Here is an 18412-nt window from a genome sequence, read left to right as displayed (position 1 = left end):
AACACAGCTGCCCCTGTACCCACAGGGATGGGGGTCGAGGTTGAAGTGCCCAGGACTTGTGCTGGTGGTTTTGGGGGCAAGACCTTTCAAGCCCTTTCTCGGCTCTGTCATTACAAGGCAGGAAGTACTGGAAAGAGGAGGCTGAGCCCTGGAGGTGGGAGGAAGGTGGGTGTTGGAGGCCAAGAGCTGTTTCAGCCTCCTGACTCTATTTCAGGGCACTCTGCCCACTGCCTTGCACTCCCTTCCTGAAAGTGGGATCCCAAATGGTGGTCAGATCCCTATCTCTGCAGCAGGTAAACCCCGGGCCCTTAAAATAGAAGATCCCCCTAGAAGAGGCTGAGAAGCTTGGGACATTCCTCATGTCTGCAGAGCCCACTGAACCCAAGGAAGCAGTCAGTGCCCGGCCAAGAAGGGGGAATCTTGAGGCCAGGTCCACCTCAGTCCCCAGGCCATCTGCAGTGGCTCATGACCTGGCTGGCAGTCACTGCACTTGATTATCTTTACCTCTACCTGGTGGTCAAGGAGTAACAGAAAAAACAGCTGGATGGGTTCTGGTTCTAAAACGGAGTTTCTTTCCTCAAATCCAGGGTGTTCAGCACAGGATGGGGCAGGTGCCTCGGATATCCACCAGTGAGGTGGTGAGTGGTGGGTCATGATTGTCACTGCCGCTGACTGTGCGCACACTGTGCTAAGCTCAACAGTGAGCAGAAGAGCACACTTCGGGTGAGGCAGCTGTGAATGTGTGCCAGTTCCAACACCCCCACTGAGTGGTGGGGTCCACATTCCCTAGCCTTGAACCTGAGGAATGATGTGTGGTGACTGCCTGGACTGATGCAATGTGGCGGGGTGACACTGTGGACAGGCAGCTTTGGCCTGTTGGGACGTGTGCTCTCGGCACTCAGCTACCATGCTCTGGTGGAGCCCAGGAAACCCCTGGAGGGGCACCCGGCCCACAGCCAGGGCCACCTTTTCAAGCACACACAAGCCATCTTGAGAGCAGACCTGCCCCCCCAGCCCGTGGGCAATTCTGGGTGGTCTGTTATGCAGTCGTGGGACTGAAACAGCAGGCTCTCTCATTTAATCCTTCTCTATGAAGCATGCACTGTCACTAATTCCATTAAAAATAAGGAAATGAAGCGCTTAGTCATTTGCCCCAGGTCACAGACATCACAAAGGAGCTGGGGAGAAATAGGTGCAGGCAGCTGGCCTCCTGAGCCCATGCACTTCTCCCCATGGCTGCAGAACCTGGGTGCTACCCGGGCCTCTGGCCTTCTAGGCCTGGCCTTGCCAGTGCCTCAAGCCAGCCTCCTGGACAAGCTTCTCCCCAGGGAAAGTTCCTGCCCATAGTCTCTCCACCAACCAGGATACAGAGTATGCTTAGCTGCAAGCCTGTCCTCCAGCCCCAGATCTGCTCGGCTGCATGATCACTGGGTCCCCATCTTGGCCAGCCACCATCATCAGGACCCTGGCCACCGTTTTGACTCCAGAGGCTGAGTGATAAATTCCACCCTCACTAGGCATTGCCGAAGCTATGCTATAGGAACGCTACTGCTCCATCTGGTCCAGTTCTAAAACCCAGACTGGAGAAAAATTAAGAGTGACCCTAGCCAGAGGCATAGCCCCAAAGCTACTAACCCACGTTTCACCCGTGGGGTCTCCTAACAACCTGGGGAAGCTGCTGGCCAAGATCTGGGGTGCACAGATCAAGCAGTGCCCCATTTCTTCTAGAGGACACGACGGGAAAGCAGCTCCTCCCGGAGCCCAGGTTCCTGGGGAACAGACCACTGGATGGGCTGGAATGGTTGAGTCCAAAGCCCTGTGGTTTATTGGGGGCTGGGGCCAAGTGGACCATATACGGGTGGGGGGCTATGTGTCACAGTCTTCAGGGATGGCAGCCGTGATGATGAGCGAGGGCTCCATGACGCCCGTGCCTGCGAAGCTCTCCTCCGCACACAGTCTCTGGCCAGGGAGCTGGGAGGCCAGGCTGCCATGGGCCAGTGACTCCACGATGACCTCGGCTGAGCCCACCTCCAAGTCGGGGGGTGGCTGGAGCGCCACCACCACCATCTTCTCATCGTCAATGACCAAGTTCCGGAGCTTGCGCTGCCTGGGGTTGTAGTTCTCCACCCGGTCATGGATCTCCATGTGCCTCCGCAGGTGGGCCTAGGAGTTAGGGGGACTCAGGCTGGGTGCAGAGGGAGGAGGGTTCAGGGGCCCAAAGGGGCAGGAGGAGGCAAGCCAGCCCCCGGCCTACCTGCCGGGTGAACTTGTAGCCGCATTCAGTGCACTCAAACTTCCTGACCCCCTTGTGTCTCCTCACGTGCACGCGCAGCTGCTCCACAGCTACAGGAGGGAAGGGCCGGGGTTAGGGGAGGGAGGAAGTGGGTGGGCTTAGCCCTGCCAGGTTCTCGGGCGGCACCCTGTAGTCAGTACTGCCTGGGGCCCTCGGGAGCCTCCACCCACTCCCTGCTGGCAAGAGGGTTCTGCTGCCAAGGAATGTGTGACAGCCACTGCTGCGCCCGACCTCTCCCGGGGAACCCCTCCACCTCTGACCAGGGGAAAGGGCCTAGCCCTCTCTTTGCCCAGGGTAGGGCAGGGTGATGGCCTAACACAGGCCCAGGTACCTTTGAAGGTCTTCCCACAGATCTGGCAGAAGTGGGGCCGGCCCTCCTGGTGGCGGCTGGCCACGTGCCTCAGCAGGGGCCCCTTCTCTGTGAAGCGCTGCTCGCAGAACTCACAGCTAAAGGGCCTCTCGCCGGTGTGGGTGCGGTTGTGCTTGTCCAGGCTGGCTGTGGGGACAAGGAGGGGCTCAGCCGCCGGGCCTCAGCCCCGGGCCGGGGAGGGGCCGGCCTGCCTCACCTTGGGTGCGGAAGGTCTTGCCACAGAGGTGGCACTGGAAGGGCTTCTCGCCCGTGTGCGTGCGCAGGTGCATGTTGAGATTGGCCTTCTGGGTGAAGGCGTGGCTGCAGAACTCACAGACGTATGGCCGCTCGTTCCTGTCCAGGCGGGGACACAGGCGTCACCAAAAGAAGCCATCCCCTTGGTGCCCCTGCAGCTGGGAACACGCCTGATGCCAGAGCCAAGGAAACAGGCCAGGCTGAGGCCAGCCTGCCTGAGCTGTGAGAACAGACTCGGGCTGCCCGGGGAAAAAAGGGCATGAGCTCCATCCTGGGAGCCACGGGACACCAGGACTCTGCCTAGGGAGGCCCACAGCCTGCCTGCCTGGCAAGCTGCCTCATCCCTCAGGTCCTCCCCTCCAGAAAGGCTGCAGGCTTTGGACACAGGTGGGGGCACTCTGGCCCCTATGAGTGGCAGCAGGGCCGGGCCTGGGGAGGACGGCCCCGGGGAGGACGCTCCCACCTGTGCTTGGCCTTGATGTGCATCTGCAAGCCATTCCGGCTCGAAGCCCGGTGCCCGCACTCCTCGCACACGAACAGCTTCTCCCCACGGTGCTTGAACGCCTCGTGCAGCTGCAGCTCCGTCCGGGACAGGAAGCACTTGGCACAGGTGGGACACTAAGGGACAGAGTGGGCAAGGCCAAAGTGAGGAGCAGAGCCGCCCTGGAGTCCCTGCCCTGGGAAACCGCACAGCCTGCCCACTCTAGACCAGCCACACCGCCTCCCTGAGCTAGCTCCCGGCATCGCAGCGGGCCCGGCCCCCATCCTTGGCGCGGCCTGGCACTTACCGCATGGGGCTTGGGGGCTCCATGCAGCTTGATCATGTGACTCTGCAGGTCCTTCTTCTGCATGAACTGCTGGGAGCAGGAGGAGCACTGCAAGACAGGTCACAGTCACCTCTGAAGCCGTCAACTCCACTGGAAGCCGGGTCACCCCAGGGCTACTGGGGCAGGAACCCGGAGGCAGGACCCAGTCTGAGATGCTCGGCCTTGACCAGGTGTGAAGGTCACACCCAGGCAGAGGCTGAGGTTGTCCTCCAGTGACGGAATCCCCCCCAAAGACACAGGAGCACTCAGCAGGTAGGGAGGGGAGGCCCCGACACCATCCCACGTGAAGGGCTAGGCGAGGCGGGTAGGGTGGAGATCCTGGGGCCGCCCCTCGGCCTCCAGCCTTGGAGACAGGCCGAGCCTGACCTTGTAGGGCATCTCCCCCGTGTGGGACACCATGTGCACCCGCAGCTCCATCCTCCGGCGGAACGTCTCCTGGCACACGGAGCATGTGAAGACCTGGCAGCGTGAGGGGCAGGTGGGGCTGGCGTCACTGGGGGGAGGGCCTCTGCCCGGGCTTCCACTCACTGCTGGCAAGGGTCTGCCCAAGGGGGTGGGGGTGCTGGGGTGGGAGAGGGCAACACATAACCTGCTTGCCTGACCGTGACCATCGCTGAGTGCTGCAAGCCCACCACGCCAGGCTGGGAGTCAGAGCAGGGACAAAGGCTGAATGGCCTCACCTGTGACCCCCACCCTGACTGGTGACCAGCCGCTGGGAAGCAGGGTTTAGCCCACCAGGGGGGTGGGGGGAGGTGGCCAGGTGGCCTTTCTCAGCAATTAGCCCCCTTCTCCAAAGCCCAGGAACCCAGGCAGGCAAACCCAAGATACCTCCTGCAGTGTCCCTTCTGGGCTTGTCCCTTCTGCCCTTGGTACCTGCGTCCCCACTGTCATACCAGGGAGGGGACCAATGACATCCAAGGACCCTGCGGCTCTTGAGTCTACAGTCCTGTCAGGCCAGTCCCCTGGGGGCCCCTCCCAGGTGGAAGAGACAGAAGCCAGCATGCACCTGCCCAGCAGGACCCCGGCTGGCCCTCAGGTACCTGTTCTGAGCGGTTCATGCAGTTCCGGGCTTCATGCTCCAGGAGGTTCTCCTTCCGGAAGTAACACTTCCCACATTTGGGACACTCAAAGGGTTTCTCCCCAGTGTGTTTCCTGCTGAGAGAAGCCACGGGGTGTGGAGGCTTAGTGGACTCAGCGCCCTGCCTCACACAGGGCCCACTCTGGCACCTCTGCTGACAGTACTGAGCTGCCCGTGCTGACACCTGAGGCTCTCCACATGGCTGGTGAAGCTGTGGGGTGCATCCAGAAACCTTCCTCCCTCCCGGAGACTCCGCAAGGGAGGGGACAGCTCCCCGCTGTAGGGGACACCCCAGAACCACAGGCCGCTGGGAGGCCCAGCTGCAGTGTCTCTCCAAAGGCAGAAATAACCTCTGGGCCCTGACTCCCTGGAGAAACCTCTCAGCCTGCCTTGGACTTCTGTGAGTTCGGCATTCGAAACTATGGCCACAATCTGACCACCTTGCCTGGCCTCTGGGCTACCACCCAGTGTGGCCGCACCATCCCCAGGCCACTGCCTGGGCCTCCTACCTGGTCCTGTGCTCCACGCAGGCCTCCCAACAAGTTTTCACTTAGGAGTCAGATGGACCCTCGAGGATAACCAAATCTCATCACCTTACTCACCCTCTAACACTTGGAATCTGGCCCCAAGAAAAGCCTGTTGCTGCCCCTTACCTTGCTGCCTCCCTCCCACCCCAGAGCCTCTGTTCCAGCTCCCCTCCAGCCCAGAGCTGCTCCCCATCTGCAAGCTTCCTCACTTCCTCTGAACCTGCTGGGTAGTCTCCTGTCTTTACAATTGCAACCTGACCCGACCCTCAACTCCCCAGGTCCCCCTCCCTAGCCCTCCTATCCTTTTCTTTTTTCCCATGGCACTTCTAGCCCTTCAGCACACTGCAGAGTCTCTTATCTGGTCGTTCAGGGTCTCACCGCCCTGCTGGAAGGCAAGCTCCACAAGGCCCCTTTGTTCTGTTCATGAAGGTATCTGAAGTGCCTAGCCACCTGGCAGACAACTCACTGAATGAACTAAGTGAACCCTGACCTCAGAGCCCGGAATGGTGTGGGAAGAACACTGACAGCCTGCCACAGGCACTCTTCTCTCATCCCTGCTGATACACTGACTGTCCCCCACCCACAAGACCTCAGTTGGCACCTCCTAGTTCTTAGGTCAGTCCAGTGGCCTGCAGCATAAGATGAGGACGGGGCTGGTACCTGCACCCAAGTTTCATGCTAGGGAGTGTGCAGGCAGACATAGGTCACCTCAGGGTGACTGGCCCAAAGGCTCCACTAGCAGCAGCTGCCCCCAGAGCAGGGAGAGCAAGGGGCCTCTGTCCTCAGTTCCAACTCCATTCAGTCACCAAGGGCCTCTGAGAGTGTTGTAGTGAGAAAACATGCATGGTCCAGCCTGGCTTGGCAAGACATCTGTCTGGGGCTGAAGAGGGGCAGGAGGGGAAGGCGCATCGCCTAGCTGCCCTCCCTGCAGGCCCTAGGAAGAGCAAGGCCACAGGAGCAGTGCCTTCCACAAGGATGCGTGGGATGATGGAAATACTCCAATACTCCATGTCCATGCTGTGGCCTTCATTCAGCAGCTGGGGCTGCAAGTAGCTACTGAGCACTTGAAATGAAGCTAGCATGACTTAGGAACTAAACTTATTTAATTTTAATTACTTTTAAGTTAAAATAGCTTCCTGTGGAATCTGATTACCTTTGAGAAATGGAGTATCTCCTGCTAGATCAGTAAACAAGGATGTCACAGGCACCAGTCATTGTAGCCCTCCAAGGAGAGCCAGTGAGACCTAAGGGAACTCAGAAGAATACCTGCTATCTGCAGCCATCAAAAGGCAGCCACTTCCTGAGGTGAGCCCCAATGATACTCAAGATGCGGAAAAACACAGCATACTTGTCCCAGATAGCTGAGGTGCATATCCAAGGAGTGAGTTCAGTGAGCCCAGAAGCTTACATCTTCCCATACATAGAAAAGTGCACAATTCCTTAACTTGGGATATCTGATTTTCTTTAACAATAATCTTTTGATGTTCAGACTATATACCCTTGGTTTCAAATTTTTCTATATAACCTGGCTCCTCCCTTCGCTTCCACAGAGCAGTTCTCTCAGGGTTACTTGAGATGCTGCTGCCTCCTGGGCTTGAAGTACTAAAAATTCCCACTGAATAAAACATAACTCTCAACTTTTAGGTTGTGATTATTTTTTAAGTCAACACCTTACTGGACACAGCAGCTTTCAACAAAGGGTCCCTAGTGCTCTGCTGACACCTGAGACTTAACCTGTCTGCAGAAACCCAGGCAGCACCCACCCTACAGATGGACATCTTAGCCCCAGGCCCACGCTGCCAGGCTTCAATAACACCTGTGGTCAGGCCTCAGCCACAGCATGGGCCCTCAGGCTGCTCTCTCCTCCTAGGGAGAAGCCTGCTGGAGGTCAAGGTCCACAGTGGGTGGAGCCTGATGTAACAGCTGCTTCAGGCTGCTTCAATCCTGTTAGACTCTTTGCGACCCCAGGGACTGTGGCCAGCCAGGCTCCTCTGTCCATGGCATTCTCCAGGCAATAATCCTGGAGTGGGTTGCCATGCCCTTCTCCAGGCGATCTTCCGTCTCTTACATCTCCTACATCGGCAGGCAGGTTCTTTACCACTAGCACCAGCTGGGTGTCCCCAAACCTGCTCCCAGCAGAGAGCTCACAGGAGGGGGAGGAAGAAGGAAGCCATCCAATGTCAGAGTCTCACTCCCCAATGGTCAGAGGATACCAATGCCAGGCACTGTGTGGGTCTGAGATGGCACCCCAGCTCCCCTACGTGGGCCACAAGTGGGGAGCGCGGGCCCCCTCCCCCAACACGGAACAGCAGATGAGAAAAGAAAATAGAAAAACAGAATGTTTACCTGTTGTGGACTTTTAGGTAATATTTGCTGAGGAACTTTTTATGACATGTGGGGCATTCAACTGGCACCGCTGTACCTTTTCTGTTCTCAGCAGGCTCAGCTGCCAGGGAACCTGCGCTCCGGGCCGGCTCGGCAGCACAGGGCTTTCTGATTACGTTTGCTTTCCTCTTGCTCAGCACAGTCTCAGTTTCAGAATCATAATCGCCATCCCCGTCGTCCTCAACTTGAACCACCACCTCCCACTAGAGCAGAAGAGGCAGCAGGAGGGGGTGAGGTCACCAAACTGAATCAGCAGGGGTTCTGGGGATGGGTCTACAGGGTGGCCAACTCCATCCGGTTTAATCCCAAGTCCCAACCCAGGCCTGTCCCCGGACGCGTCCGTTCCTTCATCAGTGCCTGTTCCCTTCCAAGGTCCCAGGGCAGCAGCAACATCCCAATCCCAGGTTTGAGGGCAGGAGTTCTGTTTGTGGGTAACTGGAAGTCCGCCTGGATTTCACTTCCCTGGGGAAACACCTAATGCCGCCCACGTCTGCCCCAGGAAGCTGCCAACCACAGACACAACTGGCAGAAAGGTCAGCCTGAGGCTGTGGGATGGAGCTGGCTTCCTGTATTTGGAGATATCACATCCGACTCTGCAACCCCATGGACTGTAGCCCGTCAGGCTCCTCTGTTCATGGGATTTCCCAGGCAAGAATACTGGAGTGGGTTGCCATTTCCTTCTCCAGGGCATCTTTCTGATCCAGGGATTGAACCCACATCTCCTGCCTTGACAGGCAGATTCTTTACCACTGCGCCACCTGGGAAGCCCTATATTTGGAAAAAGGCTGTTCTAAACCGACAAAACAGACTGTACCTTTGGGTCCAGATTACCCCTGAAAAGTATCAGTCCCTTCTCCCCATCTCCCCTTCTCCAACACCCTGAGCACAGTACCTCATTAGTCCCGCCCTGCAGCTGGACACCTTCAGCTTCGAAGGGCCTTGGGGGCACTTTGCAATCCTCAGGCTCCTTGCCCCCAGGGGGACAGAGCTTCAGGGCCTGCTTGAGTTTCCCACGGAGAAAGGACGGGCTCTCACTCTGAGCAGGGAGGCCAAGCCGGGGCCTCTGGGGGCTGAGACTACCGCTGACCTCCGGATCCCTGGGGATCTGACCCAGAGTCCTTGAAACTTCCTCCTTCTCCACACCCGCAGACTCCTTGAGGTGGCTGTTCACATCCCGGGGGGCAGGTTTCCCGAGCCCACTCTGGCCACTTGCTGGCTGTCCCACTGAGGCTTTGGGCTTGAAGCTCTGGCACAACTCCACAGCCTCTGGCACTCGCAACTCCCTGGCTGCCAGGAGCACCTGATCCCGGTTCCCCGAGGTGAGGGCGAGGTGGCCGGTGTAGAAAAAGTCCAGCAGGAGGCCAAAGATCTCGGCAAAGCCCGCAGGGAGGACGACACTGCCCCCTGAGCCATCCCCGTAAAGGCTCTGGAAGAAGTGGCTGCAGCAGGCAAGAACACTCCAGTGTGCCTTGAACACCAGGCCCCCCACATCCAGGGTGGCATCGCAGTACTGGCCCCGCTCCCGCTGCTTGTTGAGCTCCTGCAGAACCCTCACGCTGTGCTGGACGAATGAGCCGTCCATGGTCCCTCTGAAGGGAAGAAACACGGCAGTGACACTGACCAGTCCAACCCAGAGGCAGCAAGAGAAAGCCCCTGGAGCTGAGGCCAGGGTAAAGGGAGACAGATTCTATTCATTCACGTTTATTACAACCAGGACTTAGATCAAGGTTAGAAGGTGCAAGCTGAGGCAGGAAGGGACTGAGAGCCTCCCTGGGGGCGGGGTCCAAGCAAACAGGCCATATCGGGGGTGGGCAGAGAGTGTGGGTGACGGGGGTGCGGGAGGACTAGGTGGGGACACAGTCGCGAAAGGGTGCTGGTGGGAGGAAATCAAAAGTTTGGGAAAAGAGGAGCTGAATCAGCGCGAACTTAACAGCCTGGCACAGCGAGAGGACCGGAGGCAGGGGAGGACAGTGGCTGCAGACAGGTGAGAGGAACCCACGCCGCGCCCACACGTCTCGAGCAGCCGGGCGGAAGGCGGCCGCGGTCACACTCCATCAGCGGTCTCGGCGGCCCACAGCGCCCCCTCCCTCGTCCCTTGCCCGTCGACCTCCTCACCCTGGCCCATGCTCCCTACGCCTACCCCTCCAACCCCGAGCCAGATAGCCCATACAACCCCACTGACCAACTGCCCCGGCCGTACGTGCCCGGCGAAAGTGCAGAGACGCCGCCGTCGCCGCCGCCGGACGTGACGTCAGGGCGCGCGGGCCGGGGCGGGGCGCCTCGGGGGCGCAGGCCTTTACCTCCGAATCCAGCCCCTGGAAGCGGTACCACATAGATAGCAGCCAATGGGATGGAGAGAGAGGCAGGACCAGTACAGTTCCCCCCGCCCCTCGGCATTGGGCCCGCCTCCCTGGGTTGCCTAGCAACGCCAAGCGGGCCTTTCCGTCTCTGCCCCGCTGGGAGTCCGGGGGTTCTGCCTGCGGTTACCCGGCCGCACAGCACCCCGAGGCTTGAAGAGGCAGCGCTCTACCGTCGCCCTAGAGAGGAAGCGCAACGAAGACGCATATTTCACTTTTTTTATTGGCAGCCGGCGCAGCCCGGACTGAGCCCTCCCGTGGGCTTACACTTCGCACGCCAAGGCTGAGGAGCTTCCCGGACACCCCAGGTCCTGGACTCCCCCGTTCCACCTTCGCCCCTGAGTCCGCCCCGCCAGGCTTGACCATGCCCGATCCAGTGGTCAGGTGGAACCACAGCGCCTGGTGTAGTCCTGGATGGAGGCCTGGAAGTGCTCGGTGCTGTTGAGGTCTGGGCGGCACAGAATCACGTAGCACTTGGGGAGGAAATAACCACTGAAGCCGCCACTCAAGCTGCTCAGCATGGCCAGCGCGTTGACCGCGGGCAGATACTTGCCCTGATAGACAGTGGCCATGGTGAAGAAGGCGATCCAGGACACGAAGTTGAGGAGCAGGCTGAAGGTGACACATTTGGCCTCATTGTAGTTCTCTGGCAGGTCCTTGCCCAGGTAGCTGCAGGCAAAGGCGCTGACCGAGAGGAGGCCATTGTAGGCAACAGCCAGCAGGAAGCCCAGTGAGTTAGCCTCTGTGCAGCCAAGCACCACGAGTTGAGGGAAGTGCTTGTATTGCCTGGTCGGCAGCGGGGTCCACACTGCAAGCCAAATTAGGCAGATAAGCAGCTGGATTGTTGAGCTGATCATCACAAACAGGCCAGCACCATGGTTTTGGACCCATGCATGGAAGAAGGTGGGTAACCTGGCAGAAAACTTAAAGATGAAGACAAGTTGGAAGGAACGGACCGTCAGGCAGGACAGGAAGATGGCAAAACCGAGGGAAAAGAGGCCTTGGCGCAGTAAGCACGTGGGCAGTGTGGGCTCCCCAAAGAAGCCATAGAGGCCCCAAGTCCCCCCTGCCAGGGAGCCCAGCATGAGGAAGCACAGTCGGCCCCCAGCTGACCTCACCACGGGGGTGTCTAGGTGCCAGGCAAACAGGCCAGCAGTCCCAGCCACCACCAGCAGCAGCAGCGTATTAGCTGCCAGCAGTACCAAAGAGACTGGCTCATGCCACGTCAAAAACACCACAGTGCGTGGGAAGCAAGTCGGGCTTCTCTCAGGTGCCCACTCTTCTTTCCCACAAGGCCGGCATCTATAGGGGTCTGGAAGAGAAGGTGGAAAGGGTTCCTGAGAGCCAGGTAAGGACAGCAGGAAAGGGAGGCTGTACAACCCTTGCACTGGAAAAGCCCCTGATGCTGGGAAGGATTGAGGGCAGGAGGAAAAGTGGGCAACAGAAGGTGAGATGATTGGATGACATCATCGACTCAATGGACAGGGTGGTGGTGGATTAGTCGCTAAGTCGTGTCCAGCTCTTGCAGCCTCCATCAGCAGTCACGGCAGTCTGACCCTTCCGCCCGGCTGCAAGGGTGGTCTGCAGCCTGCCAGGCTTCTCGAATCCATGAGTTTGACTAACTCCAAAAGACAGAGGAAGGCAAGGACAGGGAAGCTTGGCGTGCTACAGTCCACAGGGTCACGAAGAGTCAGACACAACTTAGTGACTGCACAACAACAACCCTGCAAGGTGCTGGTGGGGTTGTAGCACAGGAGCTGGGCTCTGCCAGGCGCAGCAAGATGAGGGTAGCCCTGAGTGAGAGTCCCCAGGCCATGTGTTTCCTTAATAAGCCTGTGTTAATTACAGATCATGGAGACACTTGGGTCAGTTCTGTGTGACTCCAGATCCCAGGAGTTGGCAAGCCAAGAGGTCATAGAGAGGGCCTTACCCTATAGCTCCGCCTGCACCGCCCTGAGGCTGTGATCCAGGGCAAGCAGCCAGCCCCAGAGGGAGCCCTAAAGGAAGGGCATTTTCATCTCTCCCAGGGCTCTCTCCCTAGCCAAATCCATCTTCTTGAGCTGCCACTCTGTGGTTTCTCTGAGTTGAGTTGATTCCCTCAGTATGGAAGAGATGCATTCCCGCTCCCACCAAGATGGTAAAAAAAAGGCATGTGGCCCCTGGAGTCCAGCTCTGGGCTGAGCCCCTTAGCCACCTCTGTCTGCCCTCTGACCTTGACCTTGCATCGCAGGATGGAAGAACTTTTTGTCCTGTCGCAGACATGCTAGTGTCTGCATTCAAGCCAAGCTGTTCAAGGCACCGGGTGTCACTGGCATGGTCAATAGATGGGATTTCATACAGATAAAATGGGAAGAAAAAAGAAAAGGAAAAAAAAAAAGGACAATAAGGGAGGGTACAAAAGGAATGAAACTCACATCTGTTTGGATAAAGATCCTGAGTTTAGGATAAAATTGTCTCTGTAGGTGCTGGGTTTGGAGCTCTCTTAAAAAGAACACAGCTAGATATGAGGCCATCAACTGCTTGTTTCTTTCTGTTTGATCAGAACTCATGTCTGGTGGAAGGTGTCCTCCAAACTGTCCCTAACTGACAGCAAAGTGACCAGGGCCCTGGTTCTGCACACGTGTGGCCCAAGGGAGGTGCTTCCATTTGTTCTACAGGTCCTAGGAGTGCTGGTGGTTCACCCACTCATCACTGGTCACTCACCACTCTTATTGAGGAAGGTTCCCGCCTCACAGGGCACACAATCAAAGCAGCAATGGTGGAAACCTATGATCACTCTCTGGTGGCCTTCAGGACAGTCCCTGGAACACACAGACGTAGGCACCTGCAAGAAGCCATGGTGTTCTGCAGCCACGTGGAGATGCTCATGTCAAGGGGCCCTCACACATGGGATGGAAAGGGGGGTCTCTGGGCATCTCCCTCCCAGAGCAGAGGCCTTGGTCATGTGAACCAGCAGCAACTGGGCATCTGTCTTTCTGAGCCCTGGGAGCTTCCCTGGCAGGGCTGGGGAGAGCCATAGCAGCCTGGTACCTGGAATCCAACCTCGTGTTCTGTGTGAGCTGTCAGCACTGCCCCCAGCCTGCCCATCAGGCAGTCACCTGGTGAGTGACCACATCCCTGTTACCTGGTTGTCATTTCCATGCCACCGGATTTTGGTCGTATTTATGTCCAGTGACACTGAAAATGGAGAGGAGGAGCCGATGACCCTGAAGGTCCAGTTGGGGCCGCTCCAGTCCCAGGCGATTATGTCATAGTTGCTGAGGGTATTGCCATCGTCATTAAATGTCACAGCGTTTTTGTGTAAAAGGAACTTCACCTTGCGGATCTGCTCCAGAAGCTGAAACAAACGGGGATAACGGAGCTGGTGCCAGTGACACCGGCTGCTCCTCCTGGGTCCTTCCAGACACAGATGGGCCAGGAAGCAAGTGCATGGGGCCTTGCTGAACTTCTACCTGGGGCATTTCAGCCTGCCTGGAAGTTCTGGTCCCTTCCTCAGCCCGCTCCCCCGCCAGGAGGCCCCTTGACCCTCCTAACCAGCCTCCTGAGTGAGAGAAGTCTCTAACAAGGCAGCCCTTTACAGAGCTTTCAAGCCCTGGATCCAAGGCCTGGTGGTTGGGTGGAGCCGCAGCTCAGAGACCAAGACAAGCCTCAGAGAAGGGATCAGCCTCTAGGGGTCAGCCTTTGCCCTCCACCCCCAGCATTTAGGGTGGCTGAAGAGTAACCACACTGCCTGCCTTAGGAAGGCAGACAGTGAGTGCCGGTGTCTGGTAAGTGCCTTCCTTACCTGCCAGGGATAGACCCGGCCCCTCGAACAGGCTCCAGAGGAGCAGCCCAGGAGCTGGTGGAGGCCATGGGCCACGGCGTAGACAGCCTGATACGCGTTGTAGGCAGAGCTCATGGAGAACTCTGCTAGCGTGGGCATCGCCTGTGCCGTGAAAGCCCAGCATTCTGTGCACAGCTGGTTGCTGGTGCACCAGGAGCCCTGGGGGCAAGGCCTGAGAACTCCTTTGTCGGCCTGGACATAAGCCTCTTCAAACTCCTTCAGGCCAGGGACATGCCTGTGCGGGATGGCCACGCCCAGCACTGTGCCAATGCCCTGGATCCCGGGCACACTGCTGATGTGACTAGAGATGGCCCAGTCTTCTGTCGCGATCCACACCTTGGCAGTCAGTTTGGCCAGCACCACGGATTCAAAGAACACCCTGGCCAGCTGTTTGCCGGAGTAAACCACTACGACGGTGGTCCTGGCTTGGACCAGACAGCGTATCATGCTCTGCATCCGCTCGTCGCCCGGTCGGGCAGAAAAAGGCACAAGGTCCCTGAAGGCAATACAGATGCCCTGCCGGGTGACCTGGTACTCGAGCTCCTGTATCCCTACCTCCCCATAGTCACCTTCGCCACCCACGAGGGAGATCCAGACCCACCCGAACCTCTGCAGCAGCAGCACCAAGATGTCCACCTGGTGCTGATCACTGGAGATGGTGCGCAGAAAAGAGGGGTAGAGCCGCCTCGCGCTGAGCACCATGCTGCTGGCTCCGTAGCTGACCTGTGGAGTTCAGTTCAAGTTCAGTGGCATCAGCCTCAACTGAGGGCCCCCCAGGGCCAGCCCTGTTCTTGGTGCAGGGACAGGGGAGCGGGAGGGGAGGGAGAAGGGGGATGGAGATGAGGTCCTGGCCTGGGGTCTCAAGCAGAGCACTGCTAAGTTACCCATGGATAAGGGGGCAGGTCCCCAGAGAGAATTCTGGGAGAGGAAGGAGACTCTGGCCTGTGGACAAAGTGAACGCAACCTACAAGCAGCAAGAGAAATGGTATATGTGTGGGGCCCTCCAGGGACTTCCACTTGGCTGGAAAGCTGGAGGGCAGATCCAGGAGGGAGAGCATAAGCCTGTGTATTCCGTCAGGGCAGGAAGCCTTAGCCCCTACTTAGCCCCTACTCGGCCTAGCTGAGGTGCTAGGGCTTTACCTCAAGGCCACAGGGAGCCCCTCAGGGTTTAGGCAGCGAAGTGACATCAAACTTGTAGGAGTTGTATCTCTGATCAATGAGGAACCTGTTTAAAAAGGCTCAAGGCCAGAGTCAGAACCCCTAGGAGCTGATGGAATTATCTAGATGAGAGAGGATTGCAGTCAGTTAAAGCTGGGGCAGTGGCCATAGGGAAAGGATGGACCTGGCAGTGGTTAGGGAGCCCCATGGCAGAGGCCATGGTGATGGGCTAGACGTGGAAGCAGGGAAGGGAATGCGGCGGGCACTGGCTTCCTTGGAGACAGTCACTCTGGCAGACAGGCTGGGGAGGGGATGTAGGAAGACAAGAGGCTTTTGTTATGGGGTAGGTAAGTTCATTTGGGGCCCTGGTGGCTCCATTAAGTGGAGGCACTGGGTGAGCCTCTGGAGACAAAGCTGGTTCTCAGGAGTGGAGATGGAAGGTGGAGATGGGAATTCAGCCAAGGCCTTTTGCTTGCCTGAGAAGAGGAGGGTTCTGTACTAGACAGTCACCTCCTTCTGGGAGGGGGGATGGAGGGGGGCACAGAATTCCCTAAAGGAAACCAAGAAGGAAGTGGCACAAGGGAAAGGGGGAGTCATAAATGCTGGGGGAAAGTGTCAAAATGGTCAAATGTGTTCGAGACCTAGTGGCCCACCAATAGTCCTTCTCAGCAAGACCTTGCTGGTTCTGCCTTGGGGTGGTCACTTGACCCATCTCCAACCCCTACCCAAGCAGCAGTCATCACCTTCAAGCACTGCTCGAAGGACAGAGCCCAAGGCCAAGGGAGGGAGGAGTAAATGCGAAGAGAGAAGCAAGCAGGAATGGAGACTCTGCAGAGAAGTCTCCTCGGAAGGATGAGTCAGCCAGGCTGAGAGGAGAAGTGCCCGGGGGATGGAGGGGGACAGGGCAAGTGTGTCAGCAGAGGAGGAGGCCCAGGAGAGGCTGACGAGCAGAGGAGGGGAGGGACACCACACAGCTGAGCCTGAGCCTGGAGGAACAGATGGGAGGAGGATGATGGGGTAGATGTGAAGCCTGTGGGATGATGGGACAGCAGGAGGAGAGAGACGAGCAGAGGTTTCCGAGGAGAATGGACTTTCCAGTGAGCACAGAAGCAGGGAGATCTTAGAAGCAGCACTTGGAGAAGAAGGAACTCCAGGCGAGTGACTCAAGAGCAGTGACTGCCCAGGAGGTCCTGAAGTCCAGACCCACCTTGGGCACAGCAGCTCCTGCACACCCACCCCAGCCCACGCTGGACTTGCCAGGAGGGGAGATGAGCGAACTGTTAGGGCCCGGCTTACCAGGGGCACCAGGAAGGGGCTCAGCAGGGCTGCAGTGGTAAGAGCGTGCTTGGTGATGTCAGGCCCGATCACCGCCACTATCGCAGGGGAAAAGTCGGCAGGGTCTCCCTGGATCTCCACATAGCGCCTCCCCAGTGTGCTCAGTATGCTTAGCGTGGCATACATGTTCGCTGAGTCTGAGCATACATCGTACAGCTCGTACCCCAGGGTGACATTGGGTAGCAGGGTTGTGGAGTTGTTTATCTCCTCGATGCTGAACCGCATGGCCTGGAAGAGGTGGTAGCCATGGCCGTTGAAGCTATTGGACCTGTAGGGAAAGTCAGGCTGAAAGCTAAGAACCTCTGGTATCCTGGAACCCCAGGCTTGGGGACAGAAAGGAACCTCTGAGGTCATCTGTCCAGCCCCTACAACCATGACCTCAACATGGGCCCTGGACCACACACACAGTTCTGCTGACAGGCCTTGGGAGAGGTAGGGGACAAATTGGAAAAGTATACATACCATGCACCCCCCCATAAGCATATTAGGATCAAAAGGCTCCTAAGGCCTGTAGCAGAGATATCTGCTATATTAGGGTTCTCCAAAGAAACAGAACCAAGATGAGACACATATGTATACATCTCTCTAGCTAGCTAGCTATATATACACAGAGAGAGAGGGAGAGAGAGCAAACAAAAGAGAGGACCATCTTTTCCCCGGGATCTCCATCTTTTCTCTTAAGACCTTCAACTGATTAGGTGAGGCCCAGCTACACTATGGAGAGCATCTGCTTTACTGATTTAAAAGTTAACCACGGCTAAAACGTTAACCACATCGCAGCAACATCTAGACGTGTTTAATCAAACACCTGGGCCGCAGGTCCTAGCCAAGTTAACACATGAAATTAACCACAGTACGTGCTTATACATGGTTAACTAGTACCTTTCACTGGGACACTCGTGACTGTGGTGGGGGCCTGTGTTCCACATGGCCTCTCTGGGAAACACAGTCACGGGCACGCTAGGGCCATGACTCAGCGCTGCTTGAGGAATGTGCCAGCCTGCTCCATTTCCCAGCCTCCCTGCCTCTTGGGAGGCTCCCCCATCATTCCTACCACTTCTGTCCTTGAGTCACTGGAAGGAAGCGTAGTACCTCCTGCCCGCAACAGCCCTTCAGTCACCTGAACCTGGTTTTTCATGTAGCTCCTCCTCCCTCAAATTTCCTCTTCCCAGGCTCCCAACTGTAGCTCTTTGGGCCAGTCCTCCCACGCCAGGCTTTCTAGAATCTTCCTCCCAGGCTGGCTGTCAGGTATGCTATGTTTCGGGCCACTGAGCCATGAGACATCCTCGAGCTGGCCAAATCTAATACTATCCCCTTTATAAGAAAAGCAGTTGCTTTTTTTTTTTTCTACCTAGACTGTCCACTTCAAGAAGACACCAACCTAAGTCATTCAGGCTACTGAAGCATCTTCTGCTTTACTTCACTTCCCTCTCCTTGGAGAACCATACTTGCCATCTGAGAGACTAAGGATGTGAACTGGGGAGGAGTGGGGTAGGGAAGGAGATGGAAGAGGGAAAGATGCCCTTGCTTAACCTTTGCCCTCTAGTTATATTACAAAGCCAGGAAGCAAGTGACCTGGAATTATAATACAAAGGACTCTTAACAGCCAGGACAAAAGAATGTGTTAAAAGTGCCAGGGAAAGGCTGGCCAGCCCTTAAAGGTGGTAGCTTGGCTTTAGGTTGGGTAGGGATTGGAGGCAGTCCAAATGGTCACTCCAGAGATAGAACCCACAAGGTCTTGCAGAGGCAGGCTGGCAGAGGACCCGTAGGCACAGGCCCCCCCCCACCAGGTGACAGTTCCCCCACTCACCTGTCACAGAAGGTCACCATGGGTCTTCCTCTCGCCTCTAGAGGGGCACTGTGGAGAGGGAACATGCCTGCAAGCAGGTAATCCCCAGGGAGGCTGAAGTCGGGGGAGGACAGGGTGTTGAGGCAGCTGAAAGCCCAACAGCAGGAGAGGGAGAGCAGCAGGCCGACCAGGCGCACCCCCCAGAGTGACATGCTGGCCAGACAGCCCTGCACCTT

The 18412-nt window shown here is 57.4% G+C and overlaps 2 protein-coding genes across 3 annotated transcripts; both read right to left on the bottom strand.

The window, feature by feature from the left end:
- Positions 1–1789: 1789 nt before the first annotated feature.
- Positions 1790–9961, bottom strand: ZBTB48 (zinc finger and BTB domain containing 48). Of its 2 annotated transcripts, none has more exons than XM_040263321.1 (11): positions 9897–9961; positions 8607–9303; positions 7676–7917; positions 4765–4879; positions 4091–4183; positions 3686–3772; positions 3361–3515; positions 2860–2996; positions 2625–2789; positions 2255–2343; positions 1790–2163 (listed from the first exon to the last, which is right to left on the bottom strand). In XM_040263321.1, the coding sequence occupies exons 2-11, from the start codon at positions 9294–9296 to the stop codon at positions 1867–1869; spliced, it is 2070 nt and encodes a 689-aa protein (XP_040119255.1). In that variant the 5' UTR covers positions 9297–9303; positions 9897–9961; the 3' UTR covers positions 1790–1866. The 2 variants fall into 2 exon arrangements, with proteins under 2 accessions (XP_040119255.1, XP_040119256.1); XM_040263322.1 differs by having other exon boundaries at positions 4765–4876.
- A 435-nt stretch (positions 9962–10396) lies between these two features.
- Positions 10397–18388, bottom strand: TAS1R1 (taste 1 receptor member 1). Its single transcript, XM_040262829.1, has 6 exons — positions 18198–18388; positions 16349–16655; positions 13856–14617; positions 13196–13408; positions 12775–12895; positions 10397–11383 (listed from the first exon to the last, which is right to left on the bottom strand). Exons 1-6 carry the CDS (start codon positions 18386–18388, stop codon positions 10452–10454), a joined length of 2526 nt encoding a protein of 841 aa, XP_040118763.1. The 3' UTR covers positions 10397–10451.
- Between the last annotated feature and the right edge of the window lie 24 nt (positions 18389–18412).

This window comes from Oryx dammah, unplaced genomic scaffold, assembly GCF_014754425.2.
Source record: "Oryx dammah isolate SB20612 unplaced genomic scaffold, SCBI_Odam_1.1 HiC_scaffold_21, whole genome shotgun sequence".
Classification (NCBI taxonomy): domain Eukaryota; kingdom Metazoa; phylum Chordata; class Mammalia; order Artiodactyla; family Bovidae; genus Oryx; species Oryx dammah.
This window is presented reverse-complemented; position numbering and strand designations above follow the sequence as displayed.

Coding starts and splice junctions, on each gene's coding strand:
- ZBTB48 (XM_040263321.1), bottom strand. CDS start 9,296: ATGGACGGCTCATTCGTCCAGCACAGCGTGAGGGTTCTGCAGGAGCTC. Junction 3,773..4,090: donor CGGGGGAGATGCCCTACAAG/GTCAGGCTCGGC, acceptor CCTGTCTTGCAG/TGCTCCTCCTGCTCCCAGCA. Junction 3,516..3,685: donor GAGCCCCCAAGCCCCATGCG/GTAAGTGCCAGG, acceptor TCTGTCCCTTAG/TGTCCCACCTGTGCCAAGTG.
- TAS1R1 (XM_040262829.1), bottom strand. CDS start 18,388: ATGTCACTCTGGGGGGTGCGCCTGGTCGGCCTGCTGCTCTCCCTCTCC. Junction 13,409..13,855: donor GCCGGGTCTATCCCTGGCAG/GTAAGGAAGGCA, acceptor CGTTTGTTTCAG/CTTCTGGAGCAGATCCGCAA. Junction 12,896..13,195: donor GGCATGGAAATGACAACCAG/GTAACAGGGATG, acceptor GGCTTCTTGCAG/GTGCCTACGTCTGTGTGTTC.